The sequence below is a fragment of the Vidua chalybeata genome, chromosome 6 (assembly GCF_026979565.1).
Source record: "Vidua chalybeata isolate OUT-0048 chromosome 6, bVidCha1 merged haplotype, whole genome shotgun sequence".
In the NCBI taxonomy this organism is placed as follows: domain Eukaryota; kingdom Metazoa; phylum Chordata; class Aves; order Passeriformes; family Viduidae; genus Vidua; species Vidua chalybeata.
In genome coordinates, this window is record NC_071535.1 from 34,720,809 (window position 1) to 34,739,844 (window position 19,036).

A 19,036-nucleotide genomic window follows, 5' to 3' on the forward strand; every position below is an offset into this window, starting at 1 on the left:
CTGAGATTACATTAAAGTTGATTTATAGCACAATCAAAATTAGCAATCTGTTAGATGAGTTTTGCCTTTTTGCTAGTGTCTGGGTCACAAACTGAATTTTCAGAAATGGAAAGCAAAAGGATGCTTAAGAAATCAATAATGCCAAAGGTCTAAATTTAACAAAATAGTCAGAAATGTTTTCTTCAAGTATCTGAATCCCATCTTGCCTTATCATAATACCTTGTCTAAAGAGTCAACAGTCTCTCCAGCTTCAACATCTAGTGTAGCACCATTAAGGCTAGCTCTGGAGCATTTAATAGGGAGGGCAGCAGAAAGTAATTCTGCCATTAAGCATTTTCCATAGAATGTGATAAACGAGAAATATGTGACCTTTCAAACCAAAACATACTGTAATTGCTTGAAAAAAAGGGTGCACTTGACTAATGGGAACATGCTGGTTTCAGTCCTCACGCAGAACTAAAAAGCCTTACATACAGTTCTTCCGCAAACATGCTGGTTTGTAAAATCAGGTTACAAACATCTAAACACACAAGTTCACTGTGCTGACAGCTGCTGGAAGTATTCAGCCCTACTGCCTTCACAGCAGGACTGCACTGCCCCAACAGGCTGAGCACTGCATTGGCAGCACTGTCAAATGACTTATTTGCAACCAAATATCAGCAGATTAGCAAAACAAGCATAGATCTGTATAAAAAACAGTGAACAGACATGCTGTACCCTGCAATAAAGCAGACTACCCTATTACACTCACATAAAGGCCACATCCCTTATATATAATGCCAAATTTGGGGAAGATTGAAGCTCTCATTACAGCCAGTAAAACATACCTGCAGTGGCACAGACACACTTGAAGTCTTTATACAGAAAACTCTTGAGCATAGGCACACCCTACTTGTGTGACTTCCTCCTTCCAGACAGGGGTCTGTTCTTGCTCCAGATCTAGGAGTGTTTTACATATTTGAACATGATTAAAGTTCTACATATCTATAATGCCTTTCACTCAAAGATCTCAAAGGACTTTATACCTATTATATATGTCCCAACCCCTCCCCTTGTGAGGTAGGTATTATTCCTATTATTTACAGATGGGGAAATTCAGGCACAGAGGTTACATTATTTGCCCAGGGTCACACAGTGAGTCAGTGACAAAATAAAACAGAATCCAGATGTTCTGATTCCTGTTTGCACAATCCAACTACTAACAAGCCTCATTTTCAAAACAGCCTTAAACAAGTACCAGTGTGCATAAGAACAGTCTTGGGTTTCATGGGTCACTCCTGAAAGGCGTAAAAAAGGAGAAAAAAATAGTAAGAAAAATATTTGGAAACACATAACTTACTTCCTTCTGCAAGCCAATACATCTTTAAAGAAAGTTTCTGCTAACTCCCCTCCCAAAGCTGAGGCAACTTGACTATGAGCCTGAGAAACAGGGTGGGAAGAAAAGAGACTGATGGAATGGAAGTCTGAAAGAAAAAAAACCCAAGCTAAACAGCTACACCATAAGCCTTCATCTTGAAAGCACAGGGTCATAAAATAAATAGGGCTGAGAGGGACCTCAGGAGATCAGTGAAGTTCATCCAACCTACCCTGAAGCCAGGATCAACTACACCTACTTGTTTCCAACAGTCTGGTTCACCTGCTCTCAAAGATCTCCACCAGTGGAGACGCCATGCCCTTCCCCTGCCATCTGTTCCACCCTACACTATCACACGAGCAAGAGAGGACAAACAAGTCTTAAGATAGCTACTTCTGCTATTTCAGTAGGGGTATGATGATTCCCAGGCCTGTCTAACGATCTGAATGTATTTCAGAGAAGGTAGTCTCCAGATATTTATTTGTTTCTGTTCTGGATTCCTTGGGAAAACATCAAACACTGATGTCTACTGTAGTGTAATATTTGAGCATTTGAAAATACTGATTAATACCAGGATACCAATATACTTACTGCCAAATGCCAAATTCTACAAGGTCAGTAACAAAAGACTTTGATATGGTAATTTTAGCTCATTGCAGATTCAAACTGCAATAAGAGGGCAGGGAAGACTACAGGAAAACCCCACAGCGAAAGTCAGCAGCTCAGAGTTGCCAAGTTTCACCCAAATGCAGACAAAAATCAGGCAGCTGACATCACATCTTCAGCAGAGGCAGCACCATATGATCTCTGTAGCATCCCTCCATCTCATCTGTTTTCAAAGTGCATTCTCAGTGCAAAAAGTAGGATTGAATTTAGAGGGACTCTCTGCCCCCAGTGGTTTCATATTAAGACCAATATTCTTGCTTGAGTTCATATGCTGCAGCTTTGTGTGTGTTAAGTTCACTTCTGCATAGCGGAATGGTGCTGTCCTGGCTCTGCCCCTCAGCATCCATGTCCAACAGTGTCCGCTCCTCTGCAGGAGGACCCACCTGGAAAGGAAGCAGTGCAGGCAGTCCAGGTCTCTCTTCTACAGTGCTGCTGCTACTAGCAAAACAAGAGTCCAGATTGCTTGGAGTATCAGTACTTGAACTGTTGGCAGAAGATTCACCCTTGGCATTGCTGGGTGACACAAACCACCAGGGATCAAGCCGCTGCCGACTGGCTGCAGGACGTGGCCGGGGTAGGAACTCCAGTGTCTTAGGTCTTTCCAGTGTGGGATCCTGCTGTGCATTCCATCGTCTCGGGGTTGGAGGAAAAACAAGGTTGGGGTCTGGCAGGCGAGGGACCTCACTGGGATCTCTGCTTGGACTAGGTGTTTTTAATACACCTATCCAAAACAGACAATGTGAGAGAAGAGGGAAAAAACATGTTAGATGTCACTGCTAAGTGGTTCCTACAGATCTTAGTTTATTGTATATACAGTGCGAAAACATATTTAAAGCAGAAAGCCTTCATCCAGAATCTACAAACTCTGTATCTTCAAGATTATGGCAATCTGAAGATGCTGGAACCAAAATCATTACTGCATTCTTCTGTTAGCTATTTGTGTAAAGATAGTCTCCACAAGCAACTCTTGTGGCCTGGTCATCTCAATGAATGTATAAGCAACAAGTAAATATATGGCTTCTGTCTTTATTCTGAAGAGGAAAAGGAAGATAGCTGAAAACCTACCTGCTCCCAGTGCTCCAGTTAAGCAGCTACTGGAAGGGCATCCACTGGTTGGGCACCCATTGACAACCAGTCCACTCCCTTTGATGGCTCCATCAGAAGGTGTGCGCCTGTGTCCGCTTTGCTGGGTGTGGGAAGAGACCGTCACGTGCGTGGGGGTCAGGGACTGGTTGGGGTCTTGTTTGAACCTCTCAATCTGGACATTGACCAGTGGGTTTGTAATGGCTGGCAAGGGAGCCTTGACTGTCACTGGGCTGACAGGCATCTCATAAACCACAATCTCATCACTGTCTGAGCGCAGCAGGGACCGGGTGGAATTACATTCGGAAATGGAAGACAGGGAAAGAAGGGTGAGGGACGTGGATGGCTCGCCTAGCAACAACAGGGGATCATCCTTCTTGAAGATCTTCCGTGAAGGTGGACTAGTGCTCCTGCGTGGGCGGCCAGCTCGCTGAAAAATGCTGTCACGCTTCTTCTTCTCTTCCTTGGGCACCTCTGGCTCTTCCTCAATCAGCAGCTGACACTTCCCTGCTTCTAACAGATCAAAACCCAGGCCTGCAGCAGCCAGCACTGCTCCACAGCCAAGCAATGCAACCTCACATCGCTTGTGGTGGGAGCCGCTACGTTTGAGGCTGTTGGTGGGTGTCAGCTGTGGGGTACTGGTAGCAGAGTTTACAGGGGTGGACTCCTCATTGGCATCACTAGAAGGGCCATCCCATTCTTCATTCTTCTGAAATGGGATGCAGAGGTATGACTGATTGTGCACAGGTGAAGGGTGCACTTTGCCCTCTCCATTAAAACATTCGCTGTCCTCATCATCTGGAAAGCAAATTAAAATAGACTTTGTAACACTTTCAATGTAACATTTGCACTGGCAAATTTCATTGTCTCAAAAATGTACTTCAAAATAAGTTTCTCCTCAGAAGATGCAACTTTCTCCTCACAAACATCATTTATCAACTCCCAGATACAGTCTATTGTTTCCAAAGAAGACAGGCTGAGAGAAGTAACTGGAAACACTGTCAAAGTGAAAGAAATCAGTGAAGGATTCATCCACTTGGGATTAATTGCAGCATTTCAAAGGCAACCTACACCTCAGTAACTTCTAGAGTAAATTTATGTGTTTATGAGTGAGAGGCAAAAGGTAGAAAAATTTTAAGGATTGCTCCTTGCAAGTGAAGGTGTAAGCATGCTGCACATGTAAATATCATTATTCAGGAAAGGCACTGAGAGACAGCATGGAGCTAGAGGAGAATTAACAGAAGCTTGTTAGCTTGACAGAGGGAGAAGCACAAGCAGCGAGGTGAACAAGAAGAAAATCCAAAAGGAGAAAGTGGATACTTGACAAAGAACAAAAGAAAAACAGATACCAAACAAAATTAAAACATTGCTGCAAGGTACCATGTGAAGGTCAGGAAAGAAGTTCATTGAAATGTGAATGGAAGTGGGGATGAGAGTACCAAGTTCAGGGAATTCCTTTACCCATCTCTGCTAAGCTGGTGAATCCTGGAAAAGCAGGTGCAGTTCTCTGGATCTTCCCAAGATTTGGTGCACTGGATGACCACTGCTTGCATCCTTCTACCAGAGCTTTCAGACTGAAAAGAGTAGAAGGATGTGAGAAAATGTACCATGTTCACAAGCAGTTTCCATTCTCCCCTCCCCTTATATTTCTCAATTGATTTACTTAGGATATGCTTGTATCCATCTCAACTACACAGATCTGAAATCCTCCCACAGCAAGACATTTTGTGACATCTTTACAGCACTTAAAAAAAAAAAAAGTCTGTTCCTCATTTGTTACACTGTGGCAGTCAAAAGGCCTCTGCTGATAACTAACAAGCTATGCATGCAGAATAATAGAAGACATCACTAAAAAAATCAGATTAAACATTTTCTTTTTAAATCAAGGCATAATCTTTTTAAATCTTGATTCCTTTTTGCAATCAATCCTACCATGGCAAGTAAAAGATAAATTGCTCTGTAAGGTGAGGGAAAAACACCTCCAAAAATGTTTTCATGTGAAACACAAATGAATAATGAAATTCAAACATCACTCACAAGGAAAAATATAATAAGCTAAAGTCACTGTAACAGCAAAGCCATGTCTCTGTGTTATAAACCTCAATATTTTTCTTATAAAGAAAACATGGTATTGAAGTACAGTTAAAAGCACAAGTTCTAGATTTTGGGAAAAAAGGCAACTAAACTTATAAACCATGTCATCGTTTCTTTTACTTATAAACAAAAAAAGCCCAAGAGAAGAACCCAAACCCAAATCCCTACTTTGGCCTGTGTCTAAGCATGTTACCAGGCTCCTGAACTTATTAGTTATCTCTATTTCATAGATTTTCATTATCATCATCCTGCACTAATTTCATGACATCAGACATGTCAACAAATTTGGTTAGGAGCACAACTTTCTGTTATATCAATATTCAAAGTTTTATTATTCACTTATCAACATAGTCTGAACTCAAAAATTTTTTGTGCCTTTCTCCACAAACTCCAACATGAAACATCACAGTGTTGGTGAAAAGCCACACGCACTTAGGATAGGCAGAAATTACATGGAAGGAATAAAAATATCTGCAGATAGTCTGAATGATCTCAACTGGACACACAAAATCATCAACTTGTTATTGAAAGAACAGAAAATTCGGAGATAAGATCTCTTCCAAATCCATTACTAACTTGCATTGTTTTTTGGTAAGCCACATAATTCACTACCGTCATTCCCTTAAAGAGAAAGAGAAATACAATCATATGTAAGTTACCTCTCATGATTCTTATTTTCCACCAGAATTATTCTGCATTTCTAATACAGCTTCCATTCCAGGACTTCAAAAATTTATTATGCTGGGGTATTTTTTTGCCTTGGTATGAGTTTTTCCTCTGCTCTCTACCCAACTGAGTTGGTGTACTTGTCAGCAAACTATACTACAGCAATAGCAAGGCCAGAGGACCTAAACTTGATCCAGCACATGATCAGTTGGTTGATGACTGTGGTATAGACATTACACTAAAAGTATCCTGCGCCGTCCTGAACTGCATTGCAAGTCCATCCTCATTAACCATTCTGGCACATGCAGTACCCTGCTGAGATCTTGAATCCAGATAGCACAACACTGAACCCTATTTGTCAAGACAGACAACCACAGGGTTTTATAACACACATGCCATTCACTGTGTGGGTCTGTTCTGATTTACTCCCTCCACAGCTGTGTAAAACAACACACCAAGTAACATATGTTGGATCTGAATTACCCCGGTGTGCAACATGACTACCTAGGATACATACTATAAACAGAGATGCATAATAGGGGAAAGCTGGTGAGTGAAAATGAACCATGTTAGCAGTGTGAACACCTCCAAAATTAAATCTCAAAGCTCTTATGAGTAGAGAACTACTGAGGAAGGTGAAATTTCCACAGAGCTGGGAAAACACATACTCAACTCAATCTGCTTCTTTTTGACTTCTCAGAGCACTCTTCCCTTGCAAAGAACAGACTGAAGGTTTTTTTGTTACTGTCAAAGTGCAGCTCAGTCTGAACAGGAAGATAAATACCTACCAGAATAATTTCAAGGTCTCCTACACTGGCCTTAAGGTTATAAAATTTTCATCCTTCCTTTTATTTTTTGCTCCTTCTCTTTTCCCCTCAAATCACAAGCAGACTTCAAAGACCTGTTCAGAAGACTGCTGCACATCATTTTAATTAGACAGTGATGTGCATTTAATAAACAGTTTTTTTCCACTTTTCTCCAAGGAATTATTTTTTCCTGAACCGGTTGGGGGGAGGGGGCCAATTGAATCTGCCTTCTAGAGGAACCCCTTTGGGGGTTGTCTCCCAAATTTGCCCTGAACCAGGACAGAAAACAATTTAAAAGATGCTGACTTAGAGAATGTTTCTACTAGAGCAGTATTGTGTGCTGGAAAGAACAACTGGAAAGATTTGAAAGCACTAGCACTAAAACTGTATTTCAATCACCAACATAACAGCTCAGGAACCTAAAGACTTCTTACCTGTAGTCTATTTAGATTAATTAACCAGAAGGTTGTTACTTTGTTGTATTATGACTGAGTCAATTTTCTGTTGACTTCCCAGTAGAAAAAGGCAAAGGCACCTCTTTTTAGGAATGGTAAGATGGTAAGGTTTATTTGCTCAACAAATCGCAAAAAACTTCCTTGCAACCGTAAGACAGCATCTCCGGTGTCTCAATACCATTCTGTAATACCATATTAAGACACTAATACAATACTGTAATAAATAAAATAAAATGTCTGTTGCCAGGCTCACCCCTATTTAGCTTTCAAAATTTTAAGATATAACTCCTAAAGGATTTTAAGTTACATTCACTGTCACATTCTATAAAATTAGTAACCTGTGCAGGGTGACCATCACCCATGGCATAGTAAGCCAGTGACCAATCAATGCCAAGTTTAAAGACAATTAAAACTTCACAGTATATCCTTGAGAATACACTGTAAGATCACAACTGAACTGCCAAAGAACTAGTCCAAAATAAAGCTTCATCCAGTCTCTGCAATTCAGCACAAAACCCTTCTGCTGCTGTGCATCTTCTTTATGTTCAAAGATAGAGAAGCATTAATAATCATTGTATCATCTTTTCATGACTGCCTTTACTTGATGTTAGTTATAGGTCACTGCAATTCTCACAGTGCTATTCTCAAATAAACTTGGAATTATCTCCTGTGAAGAATACATGGTAAATTATAAAACTTACGAAGATGGAAGTTCCCTGGATCACATGCAATGCTACTCATCCCCATCAATGGGGATGAATGGCTGGAAAGCTGCTTGGTGGAAAAGGATCTGGGGATGCTGGTCAACAGGCAGTTGAACATGAGCCAGCAGTGCACCCAGGTAGCCAAGAAAGCCAAAGGCATCATGGAAGGGAAGTGACTGTTCTCCTGTACTCAGTGCCAACGAGGATACACCTCGAATCCTGTGTTCAGTTCTGGGGCCCTCACTACAAGAAAGACACTGAGGAGGTGGAGCATGTTCAAAGAAGGTCAACAGCGCTAGGGAAGGGGAAGGTCACTCATCATATGAAGCACAGCTGAGAGAGCTGGGGTTGTTTAACCTGCAGAAAAGGAAGCTCCAGGAGACTTTATCACTGTCTACAACTCCCTTAAAGCAGGGTCTAGCCAAGTGGGGGTCAGCCTCCTCACCCAAGTAACAAGTCATGGGACAAGAGAAATGGCCTCAAGTTGCACCAGGAGAGGTTTAAATTAAGTATTAGGAGAAATTTCTTCACTGAAAGGATGGTCAGGCATTGGAATAGGCTGCCCAGGAAAGTGGTGGAATCACCATCCCTGGAAATGTTCAAAAGGTGTGTGGATGTGGCACTTGGAGAGATGGTTTATTGGTGAACAAGGCAGTCTAGGTTAATGGTTTGATGCAATCTTAAAGGTCTTCCCCAACCTTAAATATTCAATGAAGTTTTATTGCCTTACCCTGTGTAAAACAAGAATTTTAGAATACTAAAAAATAGCAAGAACTATCTTTTGAGTCACTTATATTTACTGCAACTCTGCTCCCTTTAAATTAAAGTCTGCAGTCTGGCATGATCTCAGCAAGGAGTGGTTCATTGTATGTTAGCCATACTGCCCTCTCAGCAAAACTCTCATGTTTCAGACACTCTGCAAAATGCGATCTCCGTATCGAATCTTCCTAGGAGAGACTCTGAGTACTAGAGAATATCTCAGTTGTAGAGAACAGGACAGTTTTATGAGCAACCACAGTTTGCAAGCAATTCCATTCCAGCTGTCTATGCCCAAAAGCAATCAGTGCTTCACACTGTACAGTAATGAACAGAAAATGGAAGAGGTCTATTCCCAGCATTCTAAAAACATTATTTCAAGGTAGAAGTGTTTTTTTTTTTTTCCAGCTTTAGTGACCTCTCCTCCTTTTACACAATTAATGATTGTATAGCGTGACATCTGTTTTAATTCCTTAGAATGCTATCCTAGCCTTCATTTGTAGAATAGGTAAAGCAGAGGCAGCAGTAAAAGAAGCGTCCTCCATATTGTCCTGCCAACATGTCTTGAGTATCTCAGAAAGAGAACATGTTTTACCAGATCCAGGTCCTCTGGAAGGGGGCTAGAATAGTGATGCACTATGCAAACATGATGCAAACATCAATTTTTCAGGCATTTCACATCTGACCACACAATAGTAAAGATAAAGATTGTAACTGGCTATTTTATTTTCCCTGCTAAAAAACATGGCAAGAGTCAAACCATCAATTTATCAGGGGGAAACAATCAAACATTACTAAAAATTACCAAGCATTCAAATCTTTTAGAAATAGCCCTATTGGCCAAAATAGCCCTATGTTTAGAGCAGCATTCCAGCAATGATTCATTGGAGTCCTGGTATAAATAATTCACACATACAAAGGGAAAAAAAAAAAAAAAAAAAAAAAGCAGCCACAGAACAATAACCTACAGAAACAGAGGAACAACCTGTATTTCTGCAAAAATCACTTTCGGGACTGATTCACTCAAGGTACGTGTCCTTTTCAAAAGACTAAAGAGAAGAAATTTACTTGGCTTTACCAGATACTTTTTATATACTAGCATTTAAGACAATGAAACTACAGAAAGTTGAGCCTTAAAACAGAGAAAACCTACTACAGAGAGTTTTGCACAGCTAAGAAGTTTGACAGCTTACAGATACACCTAACAACATAATACCAGACAGTGAAACATCCATTGCTAGGCAAATGAACTGAATGCAATTTTGTACACTGTTCTGAATCTCTAACATCTCTGGTACAGGAAAAGTTTGGAAGCAGAAAGGCTTTTGCAAGTGGATAGGCAAATATCCTGTCAGCCAGCTCACGACCACTTTTAGAGCCTGGAAATGAGTCTTCCCCCTGGCCCTCTCTTACCCCTCTTCTCCTGCACCTAGCTCCTTGTGACAAAGTGAGCTTGGTCCCCAAGTGCGTCCTTTTTTCTTCTGGCCTCTCTTCTCTTCTTCCTCTCCTTCCTCCTTTGGAAGGACTGAGCTTCGTCCCCACGTTTTACTGCTTTCAGCAGGTGTCACTTCACAAATGGAAAGAATAGTGGAAAATGGGAAGGAAAAACAGATACACACATTAAAAGAATTGGTTCCATGGCAACACAAAGAATAAAACATAGGCCAGAACAGGAATAGTAACAAAAGTGATTTTCGCATAGTTCTGACCATTTATCAACAAATCTAACAACCAAATGCCAAATTAAGCACTCCCTAATCCTTTCAAATATAGGTAGCCTCTCCAGCTTTATTCCATCACCAGTTTCTCTTTAGAACCACCAGTTTGAAACCAAACACACAAGTGCTGTGATATCCAATACAAACACTATACATTAGTTAACATGACTTTCATGATTCTAAGACATGCATGTCTGCATTATGGGAACACTGTTTGCTTGAAAAGTGCCCTTGTTTTTATTGCCTTAAAACAGGAACTTAATACACTACAGCAATGTTTTACAGATCTACCCTGAAAATTAGTATTTTTTAAAATTAACTTGTACACCTAAGGAATACATTTGCTATAGAAACAGCAGTATTTCATGAACTTGAGTAAGTATGGTTTTAGCGCCAAAGGAGGTGATACTCCCTCCATCACTAAGACACTCCATTTTTCTCTCCAAATGTATACATGCAAGGCACAAGGCAAACATTTTAGGTGCTTTCTTTAACAGTCCTGTCCTAGGTATGGAATCTTGGCATCTTACCACGCTGACAGACTGCACATTTCCCAAATTCAATACTACATTGAGCTCCTTACACTGTATGGCCCTGAGTCTGGGAATAATGGTAGGACTTGCAGGAGGGCTGGAGCAGCTACTGATCAAGCTTTTCCTTTTGTCCATCGTTGGAGAAGCCTGCACAGTGAATTTATGCTGAAAATCTGTTTAGCAAAAGGAAAAAAAAAAAAAAGCAGAAAGACACAGTTAAAATTCTCCTTTTTTTAATATAAGAAAAAAATAATTTATGGTAACTTTCAAAGACTGCAACTTACAGGATTTATGTAGAAATGAAGTTTTACAGCTAATTGCTGTAAACACAAGAATTCAGAACAAAGACGTGCACTTACAGCCCTGAAAATGTATCTTCTTAGTGTATGTGTGAAACACATACGCACACAGACGTTGTGTTGAGTGACATGCCAAATTATATCCCTGTATAGATCCTTGCACCTTACCTCTCAGTTTCTTAAGCACCACCAAAAATAGGTGTTTGCAGACCTAAAGAAAGGCATAGGTAACATATACATTCTATCATAATTTCTCTTCTGAACAGCCAATGTCTCCCAGAAAACAAAGAATATAGTGCAAGTCATCATCCCTGATGTAACGATGAGCACCAGGTGACTTACAAACCTCAGACGTTTGGTTTCTTGACAAATTTAAATTTCCATAAAGAATCTGCAGTAGAAATGCTAAGGATTCAGTATTTCTGAACATGACCATCTTTACTCTTAAGAGTGACTTTGCAAACACCTTACTAATATTTAACATTTCTTCCAGAAGTCACTTCCATGTTAATAGGAGTTCACATATGAACTAGCAATCTAGGGGTTTAGTCTCACAGCTATCAATGTATTTTTGGTAATTTTTTACACCAAAAAATCCTGTAGATTGTAGTTTCTCCTGCAGCATTATGTAAAATATTTCTCGAGCATGCGCCTCCATCATCTTCTATCTACATCCTTTAAAAAACAGATTCTTTTTAGTATTAACATGTTAAACTGCAACACCACATTTTTACAATAAGCCATATACAGCCAATGGCTAACAAACATGTTACATTTCAAATTTACTTCTGGCCTTCATATTGGAACTTTGGGCAATGTTAGCATTAAATTTAGTTCATTGATCACAAAGAGGCATGTTTTTCCTGAAGTACATCAAATCCTTTCTAATGCATACAGGTCAGTAAAAAGGAATTGTCAAACCTACAGGTTGCTCCCACTTCACCTGGCACAGCCTAACACATCACCAACCTGAAGGCAAGCTGATATGATTGCCATCCTTTAACTTGAGCCGGCTCCTCTTGAACTTCCCCATGCGTTTCTTGACCCGAGGCTTCTCCTGACACAGCTGGTGGATGATGATGTTGAGCTCCCTTTCCAGAATGTCAATCTCGCGTTCTGCCAGTTCCTGTTCCCGCCTTCGTAGCAGCTCCTCATGGTTCTTCTGTTCAACAGCAGCACGAGTCAGCTCTTCTTCCCATGTGCGCAGCTCCTGCAGGGAGATAAGAAAGCAGAAACAAAAAGCTACCTTGTGACCTGTGGGTTAAGACTAACATTACCGGTTCTGAAGGCACAGCATCAATGGCTTGCACCCACTGGTTAAAGGCTCAGCTGACAGCCAAAAGCAATCCTCAAGGACTTCAATGCTTGCCATTCAAGGCCCCTCGTACCAGTATTAAAATTCAGACATAACCACTTTTGAGGCCACACCTGAAATCCTGTGTCAAATTCTAGGTTTTCCAGTACAAGACAGACATGGACATACTGGACAGAGTCCAATGAAAGGCCATGAAGGTGACTAAGAGACTGGAGCACCTCTCCTATGAGAAAGGGCTGAGAGAGATGGGACTGTTCATCCTAGCACAGAGAAGGCTTGGGTGGGGTGAAGGGGTATCTTACTGGTGTATATAAAAACCCAAGGGAAGGGTGGAAAAAAGATAAAGCCAGGCTCTCTTCAGCAGTGCCAAGTGACAGAAGAAGAGGCAACAGGCACACACTGAAACACAGGGGACACTCTCTGAACACTTTTTTACTGCATTACTGAGCACTAGCTCTCAGGTTACCCAGAGAGGTTGTGGAGTCTCCCTCCTTGGGGATATTCAAAAGCCATCTTGACATGGTCCTGGCAACGGCACACAAGGCAAACCTTTCAATCTATCCCTTGCTGACAAAATGAATTAACTGAAACTGTCCTTGAAATCCCAAAATCCCACTGTGCTTGTCTCCTCCCACCACAAGGACAAAAGAACTCAGCTCTTTGAATAATTCTCTCCAGATGGCCAATTCCAATGCAGAAGGCAAAAATTGAAGAATTCAATAAAACGTTAGATAAAAATAAAACTTTCAGATAAAACATCAGATAGATAATCAGACAGATTTTAGTCTAGATGTTTTTAATAACGGCATTGTTACCTGGTTCATCACCAGGGAGATTTCAATAAGTTCAATAAGTGAACAGCATATAAAATTATTTCCCCATTGCTAAAGAGGAATGCAGTACTCAGCCTGAGGGCAGTGTAGTTAGTACTGTTTAGCTAGAACTAACTAGCTAAACTAGCTACTGTTTATGTAGTACTGTTTGTCTGTTTAAGTTTCTGGTTTTCAAAAACTGTTCCAACACAGATATGCCATGAGACAACAGTAGCAAGGAAATGCCTATCAGCTAATTTATTTTCCCCAAAAGCTACTAAAATAAGTGAATAGAGATGTTTTAAGTATTCTCGTAGAAGCTGACTTCTTTCCTCTGACCCAAAGCCTTCTTTTCCTCCTCTCTCTGCCTCCCAAATTCTCTCTCTGAGCCCAAATCAAGATAGCTGCTTATTATGAGTTTACTTTCAGGCAAGAGACTGTGAACTTACAAATATATTATTACACTAGTGATTTTGGTTCTGCTGCAATTTTTCTTACCAACAACTAGAGACAGTCTCTGTAAGGACCTTAAATTAGATGCAGCAAGCTGTGCTTTCTGCAAGCATACTTGAAGAAAACTTCAGCTTTTTCACATCTCCTCTTCGAGGCTGATGGTCACCATTCCTGTTATTCCTGCTAGCATTTTTGTTTCCTGCTATTTGCCCAGATGGACTTCAGTTATAGCAGTTACTGGACCCTTCCCCTGGTAACACTCATGTTTATTAGTCTATGCATTTTGGTTGTGCTCAAAACCTTGAAAACGCAAACACAGCAGAAACAAAGCTGCAATGTTAACTAGAGTATATATGTGCTGGAACTACCCTCCTACATCTCCTGTTAATAGTTTTCATTGGGTTTCTCAATTAAGATGCTAATAGTGAAACAGTTATCAAATGCAATAAACAATCAACTCATCACAGCAATTGCACAGAGTATACTGAAAGCTCACTACAATATTAGAAAGAGTAGCAGCTGAGGATGTGGATATTTATTTTTCTCATGATTCTTCCCTTGTGTGCATCATAACCTGCCATTGATCCAGGGACTTAATATTAACTCCAGCAAAACACAGACAAAATTAGCTCTGGGATGCCCGAAACAGTGATCCCCGTTTGAACTATGAAATGGGGAAATTACAATCCAGAGAGCACAAGCAGGGAGCATTACTCTCTACTTACCTTTTCTTTGGCTCTAAGCTGATCAAACATCTCTTGGATCTCTTGTTTCCAGTCTTCCTGCAGGGAGTGGAAGGAATCTTTGGGCATTTCAAAAAAACCAGACTCTTCTATGGCAGTAAGATGGTCTAGGATAGTGGCAAAGGAAGGTCGTGAGTGTGGGTCAGGATTCCAACAATCTAGAACAGAATAAAGACAAACAACTGTCAAGCATCTCTAAGTATGGAGGTCTGAGAGGATGGGTAGTACTTTACTGATCCCCAGTGGCTAAGACTGGCATACACACTACCTGTGTTACCCCAGCTTTCCCACTGCCCACTTGCACTGACTATTGTCAAGTATGGAATTCATGCTTTCATGCTTATACAATATCCAACAACACTTAAAATCTTGAACTATCTAACTACCTAGGTCTCTAGGTTCTATTGCAATAATATGTCAAGTAAAATACAGATTTATTAATTTTACAAAAGGGTACACCTTAAAGCATTTTTTAAAAAATAACAAATCATTTCCTTTAGTATTTTGCTTTAAGATGCATATATGTGTTCACAGAGTAGAAATACTATGCAAGGCTCTTGCAAATACTTATTTTATGATAGTTACACTGCAGAGTTAACAGCCATATTGCAGGAGGATATCTGTCAGGGCTTTTCCTGATACCAAACTCTAATACTGAGGTGAGTAATTATGACTCTTTTCTCTGAATGGAAAACCCCTCCTGCAAAGCAAACTGGGCATAACTTGTGTGAAAATAGGAGATTCAAGTAAATAATGACATCAAATGGTGCATTTGGAGTTCTCCTGTTTTTACAGGTCCTTTTTTATTATTTGAGAGAAAATTAATCAGTCATTTTTCTTTTGCTTTTAGGAGAAACCACAGATGTAAACAAGTTTTTTTCATTTACAATCTAGTGCAATTATTCGGCCAATTACAGAGCTCTAAAAACATAGAACTGAAGGTAGCCATCTTACCACGTAAAGTAGTTCAATGAGTACAAAAGGCAATTTTTACAGTGATGGGAATTGAACGCAGAAAACAGAAACAGAAAATAGTATGAAGTAACCCCCAATCCATTACATACAATCTCCCAAATCATTACATCAAAACATTTGATTTAACAACACTTTTGAATAGGAAATTTGTACTCATTCAGTCCTCTTTCTTCCTTCCCCCTCATTTCTACTCCAGCAGAAAAAAATCACTTTCTCATTCTATGTAGTCCTGTACCAGCACTTACACAGGTTCTTGTTCAGCAAGTGTCCTTATTCTCTTCAGTACTACTTGATGCCTGCATGCCAAAATTGCAGAGCAACCCAACACAAAAACTTCACATTCACATGTATTTGTAAGGACTACTGCTTTTCTGCATGAATGGAAGTAACTAACATGTGCGTGTCTCTCATCATACAGCATTGGTCCACATGGTCATTGGACTTAAGACAAGCATTACTGCAGCACAAGACAAGAGTTATAAAAATGTTCTAAAAGTTTTCTAGACCTTGAAGTCAGAAAAAAGGGAACATTCTTAAAAATATTAGGTCATGTCCTAAAAGACGTTCATTCATCAGTTTTGTGGACTGAAGTACACCAAGGGGCAGGTGTAATTAAAAATAAAAATCACTTCACAAAACCTATGCAACAGCCAAGGCTTGGTTCTGCAATTCTTTCCTTTGAATTTAGCTTTACTGAGATTTTGCATTTGGAAGTTGTGTTTTCAAAACTGTGGATATCAACAGGTTCCATGCTGGAACACATTTGTATTTATGGCTTTTAATTTGCTTCTTTTATCAAAATAGAGAACTGAGGATGTTAAAGAGTGCTCTGATGATCCCCTGCTGCTGGCCAATTAGTAGCAATGGGTGTTACAGCAGGACTGTCAGTGCCATAATCCCTGTCTCTTTACATCAGGTTTTAAGCATGGCAAAGCAAACATGACCCAAAGTAAAACAAAATGCTGCAGCCAGCCAAATGCATGAATGAGTGAACAGGATAACTAGCAGGTGGCCCGTGGCTTTTATTTTCCCAGGCCTGGATCAGCCATTATTTGCACTAATGAGGACAGTTGTAACATATAACTTTTCTGTGAAGAGCAAAAGTTCAGCTTTGTTGTCTCAGTGAAGACCACCATGGCAGTAATTCAAAAGTGAAAGCAACATTAGAGGAAGAAGAGTTCACCCGAGATGGGAAACAGCCTGTTTGAAAAACAGCTTTGGTGAAGGGGCAGAAAGTAATTGGGTTCTTTTGTTCTCATCTTCCCCCTGCACACGGAGAAGCCAAGTGTTCCAAAGCCACGTGGGTGCTCACCCCTGTGCTGCTGGGTTCAGGCACTGGCCATATGCCTCTACCTAATTTTCCCAATAGAGGGCATGATTTTTAAATCCTCACTTATAGTTAAGAAACCCAGGAAAGCATGTCAAAATAAACTACCAGGCACAACACTGTAGTTTCATCAACTCTTTCGGACACAGTTTCTCACTTTACACTGCCTCCAAGTTACTCTACCTGCAATGCTACTGTTTACTATCCAGTAGGATATTTCTTTTTTAGCAGAACATACATGAAATTTTTTACTTTACATTAACTGAAGATTGTAACCTAAAGAAAACACCAGAGAAATGCAAAAGTATTCCAAAAGCAGAAAAAAAATCCATCATAAACATCTTCTTCATAATTCATATTCCTTTCCTGAGGCTAAAAGCACAACCAGAGGCCACAGAGTACCAGCTCTATGTTGAGACTCATTCTTTGCTCACCAAGACTATAAACCAAGTTTGATTTCTCTTCATCTCTGTTTTCCTTTCTGCCAGATAGGAATAAAAATGTTTATTACATATAAACACCTAGAAATCCTTGGGAAAAGGGAAACTGACAAAAATACTGAAGGTAAGGAAGAGAGAGAAGGCAGGAGAGAGGGAGGGAGAAACAACTGAAGGTCAGGAGACATGAAAGTAGTTTCAATGGCCAGCTGACCAGGTCACGTAAGTACACCCAAAAATTACCTCACACAATCCTTTTTAATAACTACAGCAACTTTGATTATTAAATCCTGTTTTTCTTTCACCTCTCTGTAGCCCACTTTGGGTATGAACTACCTCCAAAGCAGAAAATCACATCATTCTGACTGAAAATATTCAGTCAGATTCAGAGTTGTTTTGGAATGTCAAAGCCACATTTAAAACCTCTCCCTGAAATGTCAGTAGGATAAAGTTTCATTTCAAACCAATCTGACACTATGAGCAAGATGTTTGAGCTATGAATTTTAAAACAAGTTAGACTTCAAACAAGACCTAAACATGTGAAATTTTGGTGTTGGTGAGTTCTCACTAATAGAAAACAAGCTAAGAGATAACAACAATAGCCTCCCTTTTCCTATAAAGCCAGTTGATAAAAAAATATTTTATTATTCTGGTAGTAGACTGATTGTCACAGCACACTAACAGCCAGGCCTGGCTCCCACAGTAACCTGCACCACTGAAAAAAGCCACTGGAGAAATCTGTGCTCTTAGGTAACAAAACCAACACAAAGAGGCCATGATCAACAGCACTCTAGAAACAGCACAAACCACACACACCACAGCTGGCTTACCTTCCATGAGTTTGGCAAAAGGCTCAGGACACGTGGAAGGGATTGGAAGGGCAAGCTTATTCATAGCAACACCATATGCTACTGCAAGACCATCAATTCCTCGGAACGGTACTTCTCCTGTCAGCAGTTCCCAAAGCAGCACACCATAACTATTGGGAAGGAAACAAAAAAGACAATAGGTGTTTGACTTTAACACAGCCTTTGTTAAGCAACAAGGTACCTGAACCTGGGAGTTTAGCATACTAAAGAAATTGCCGTTTGCAGGACAAGCTTATCACGAATACCAAGCTGGTGATCTGCCCTATTTTACCTGCTTTTTTTAGTAAGTCTGAAATAAGATGACATTTTCACCTTTTAGACAAAAATAATTTTCTCTCTGAAACTGGGAACAATCTGAAAACCATAAATCTTCTAATTTAGTTTCCAAACAGAACCTCTCAAAACACCCAAAAATATAAGGAAGATTGTTTGGTGGCTTGTGATTTTTAAAAATAAGTGAAAAATACTTCTTTAGAATTAACTTGTCATCCTAAGATAGTCTAGAAAATACTACCTATGAAGTTATGGAAATAGTTCCAGGACTGTTCTCCCCCAAAGTATAGGAAGAAAACATAACCTCAGAATATTTTTTCTGCTTCTAGGAAACTCGAAACAGAAACTGCTTCTTCATACTTGGTGACCTGACAGTTTTGGTTTTTTTTTCCACTGATCTCTTACTCTCTTCTGAACCCATTTACCATCCATTATATTCTGTGGTAGTAAACTCCACAGATTTAATGACACATTGCCAAAAAATACTTCTGTGTATGTGTTTTGAGCTTGTCACTTGGTAATTTCACTGGCTTCCCTGTAGTTCTTTCAATACAAGAACGAGTAAACATATGTTCCCTATTAGCTCCTTCCATGCTGTCCATGATTTCACAGGCTCCCATACATCCTGCCTAAATCATCATCTTTCCAGACCCCCAAATCCTAATCTAGCTAAATCCTAATCTAGTTACTCTCCTGAA

At 40.0% G+C, this 19,036-nt stretch overlaps 1 protein-coding gene across 1 annotated transcript in view; it reads right to left on the bottom strand.

Annotated features, from left to right (window-relative positions):
* Nucleotides 1-2,259: 2,259 nt before the first annotated feature.
* Nucleotides 2,260-19,036, bottom strand: part of MAP3K9 (mitogen-activated protein kinase kinase kinase 9) — a 50,895-nt gene continuing 34,118 nt past the window's right edge. Inside the window, exons 4-11 of the mRNA XM_053945729.1 lie at nt 18,027-18,175; nt 14,440-14,615; nt 12,104-12,344; nt 10,886-11,008; nt 9,998-10,151; nt 4,565-4,677; nt 3,086-3,901; nt 2,260-2,741 (exon numbers count right to left, since the gene is read on the bottom strand). Of these exons, the coding sequence (XP_053801704.1) occupies nt 2,260-2,741; nt 3,086-3,901; nt 4,565-4,677; nt 9,998-10,151; nt 10,886-11,008; nt 12,104-12,344; nt 14,440-14,615; nt 18,027-18,175 (2,254 nt within the window). The remainder of the gene's footprint in view (nt 2,742-3,085; nt 3,902-4,564; nt 4,678-9,997; nt 10,152-10,885; nt 11,009-12,103; nt 12,345-14,439; nt 14,616-18,026; nt 18,176-19,036) is intronic.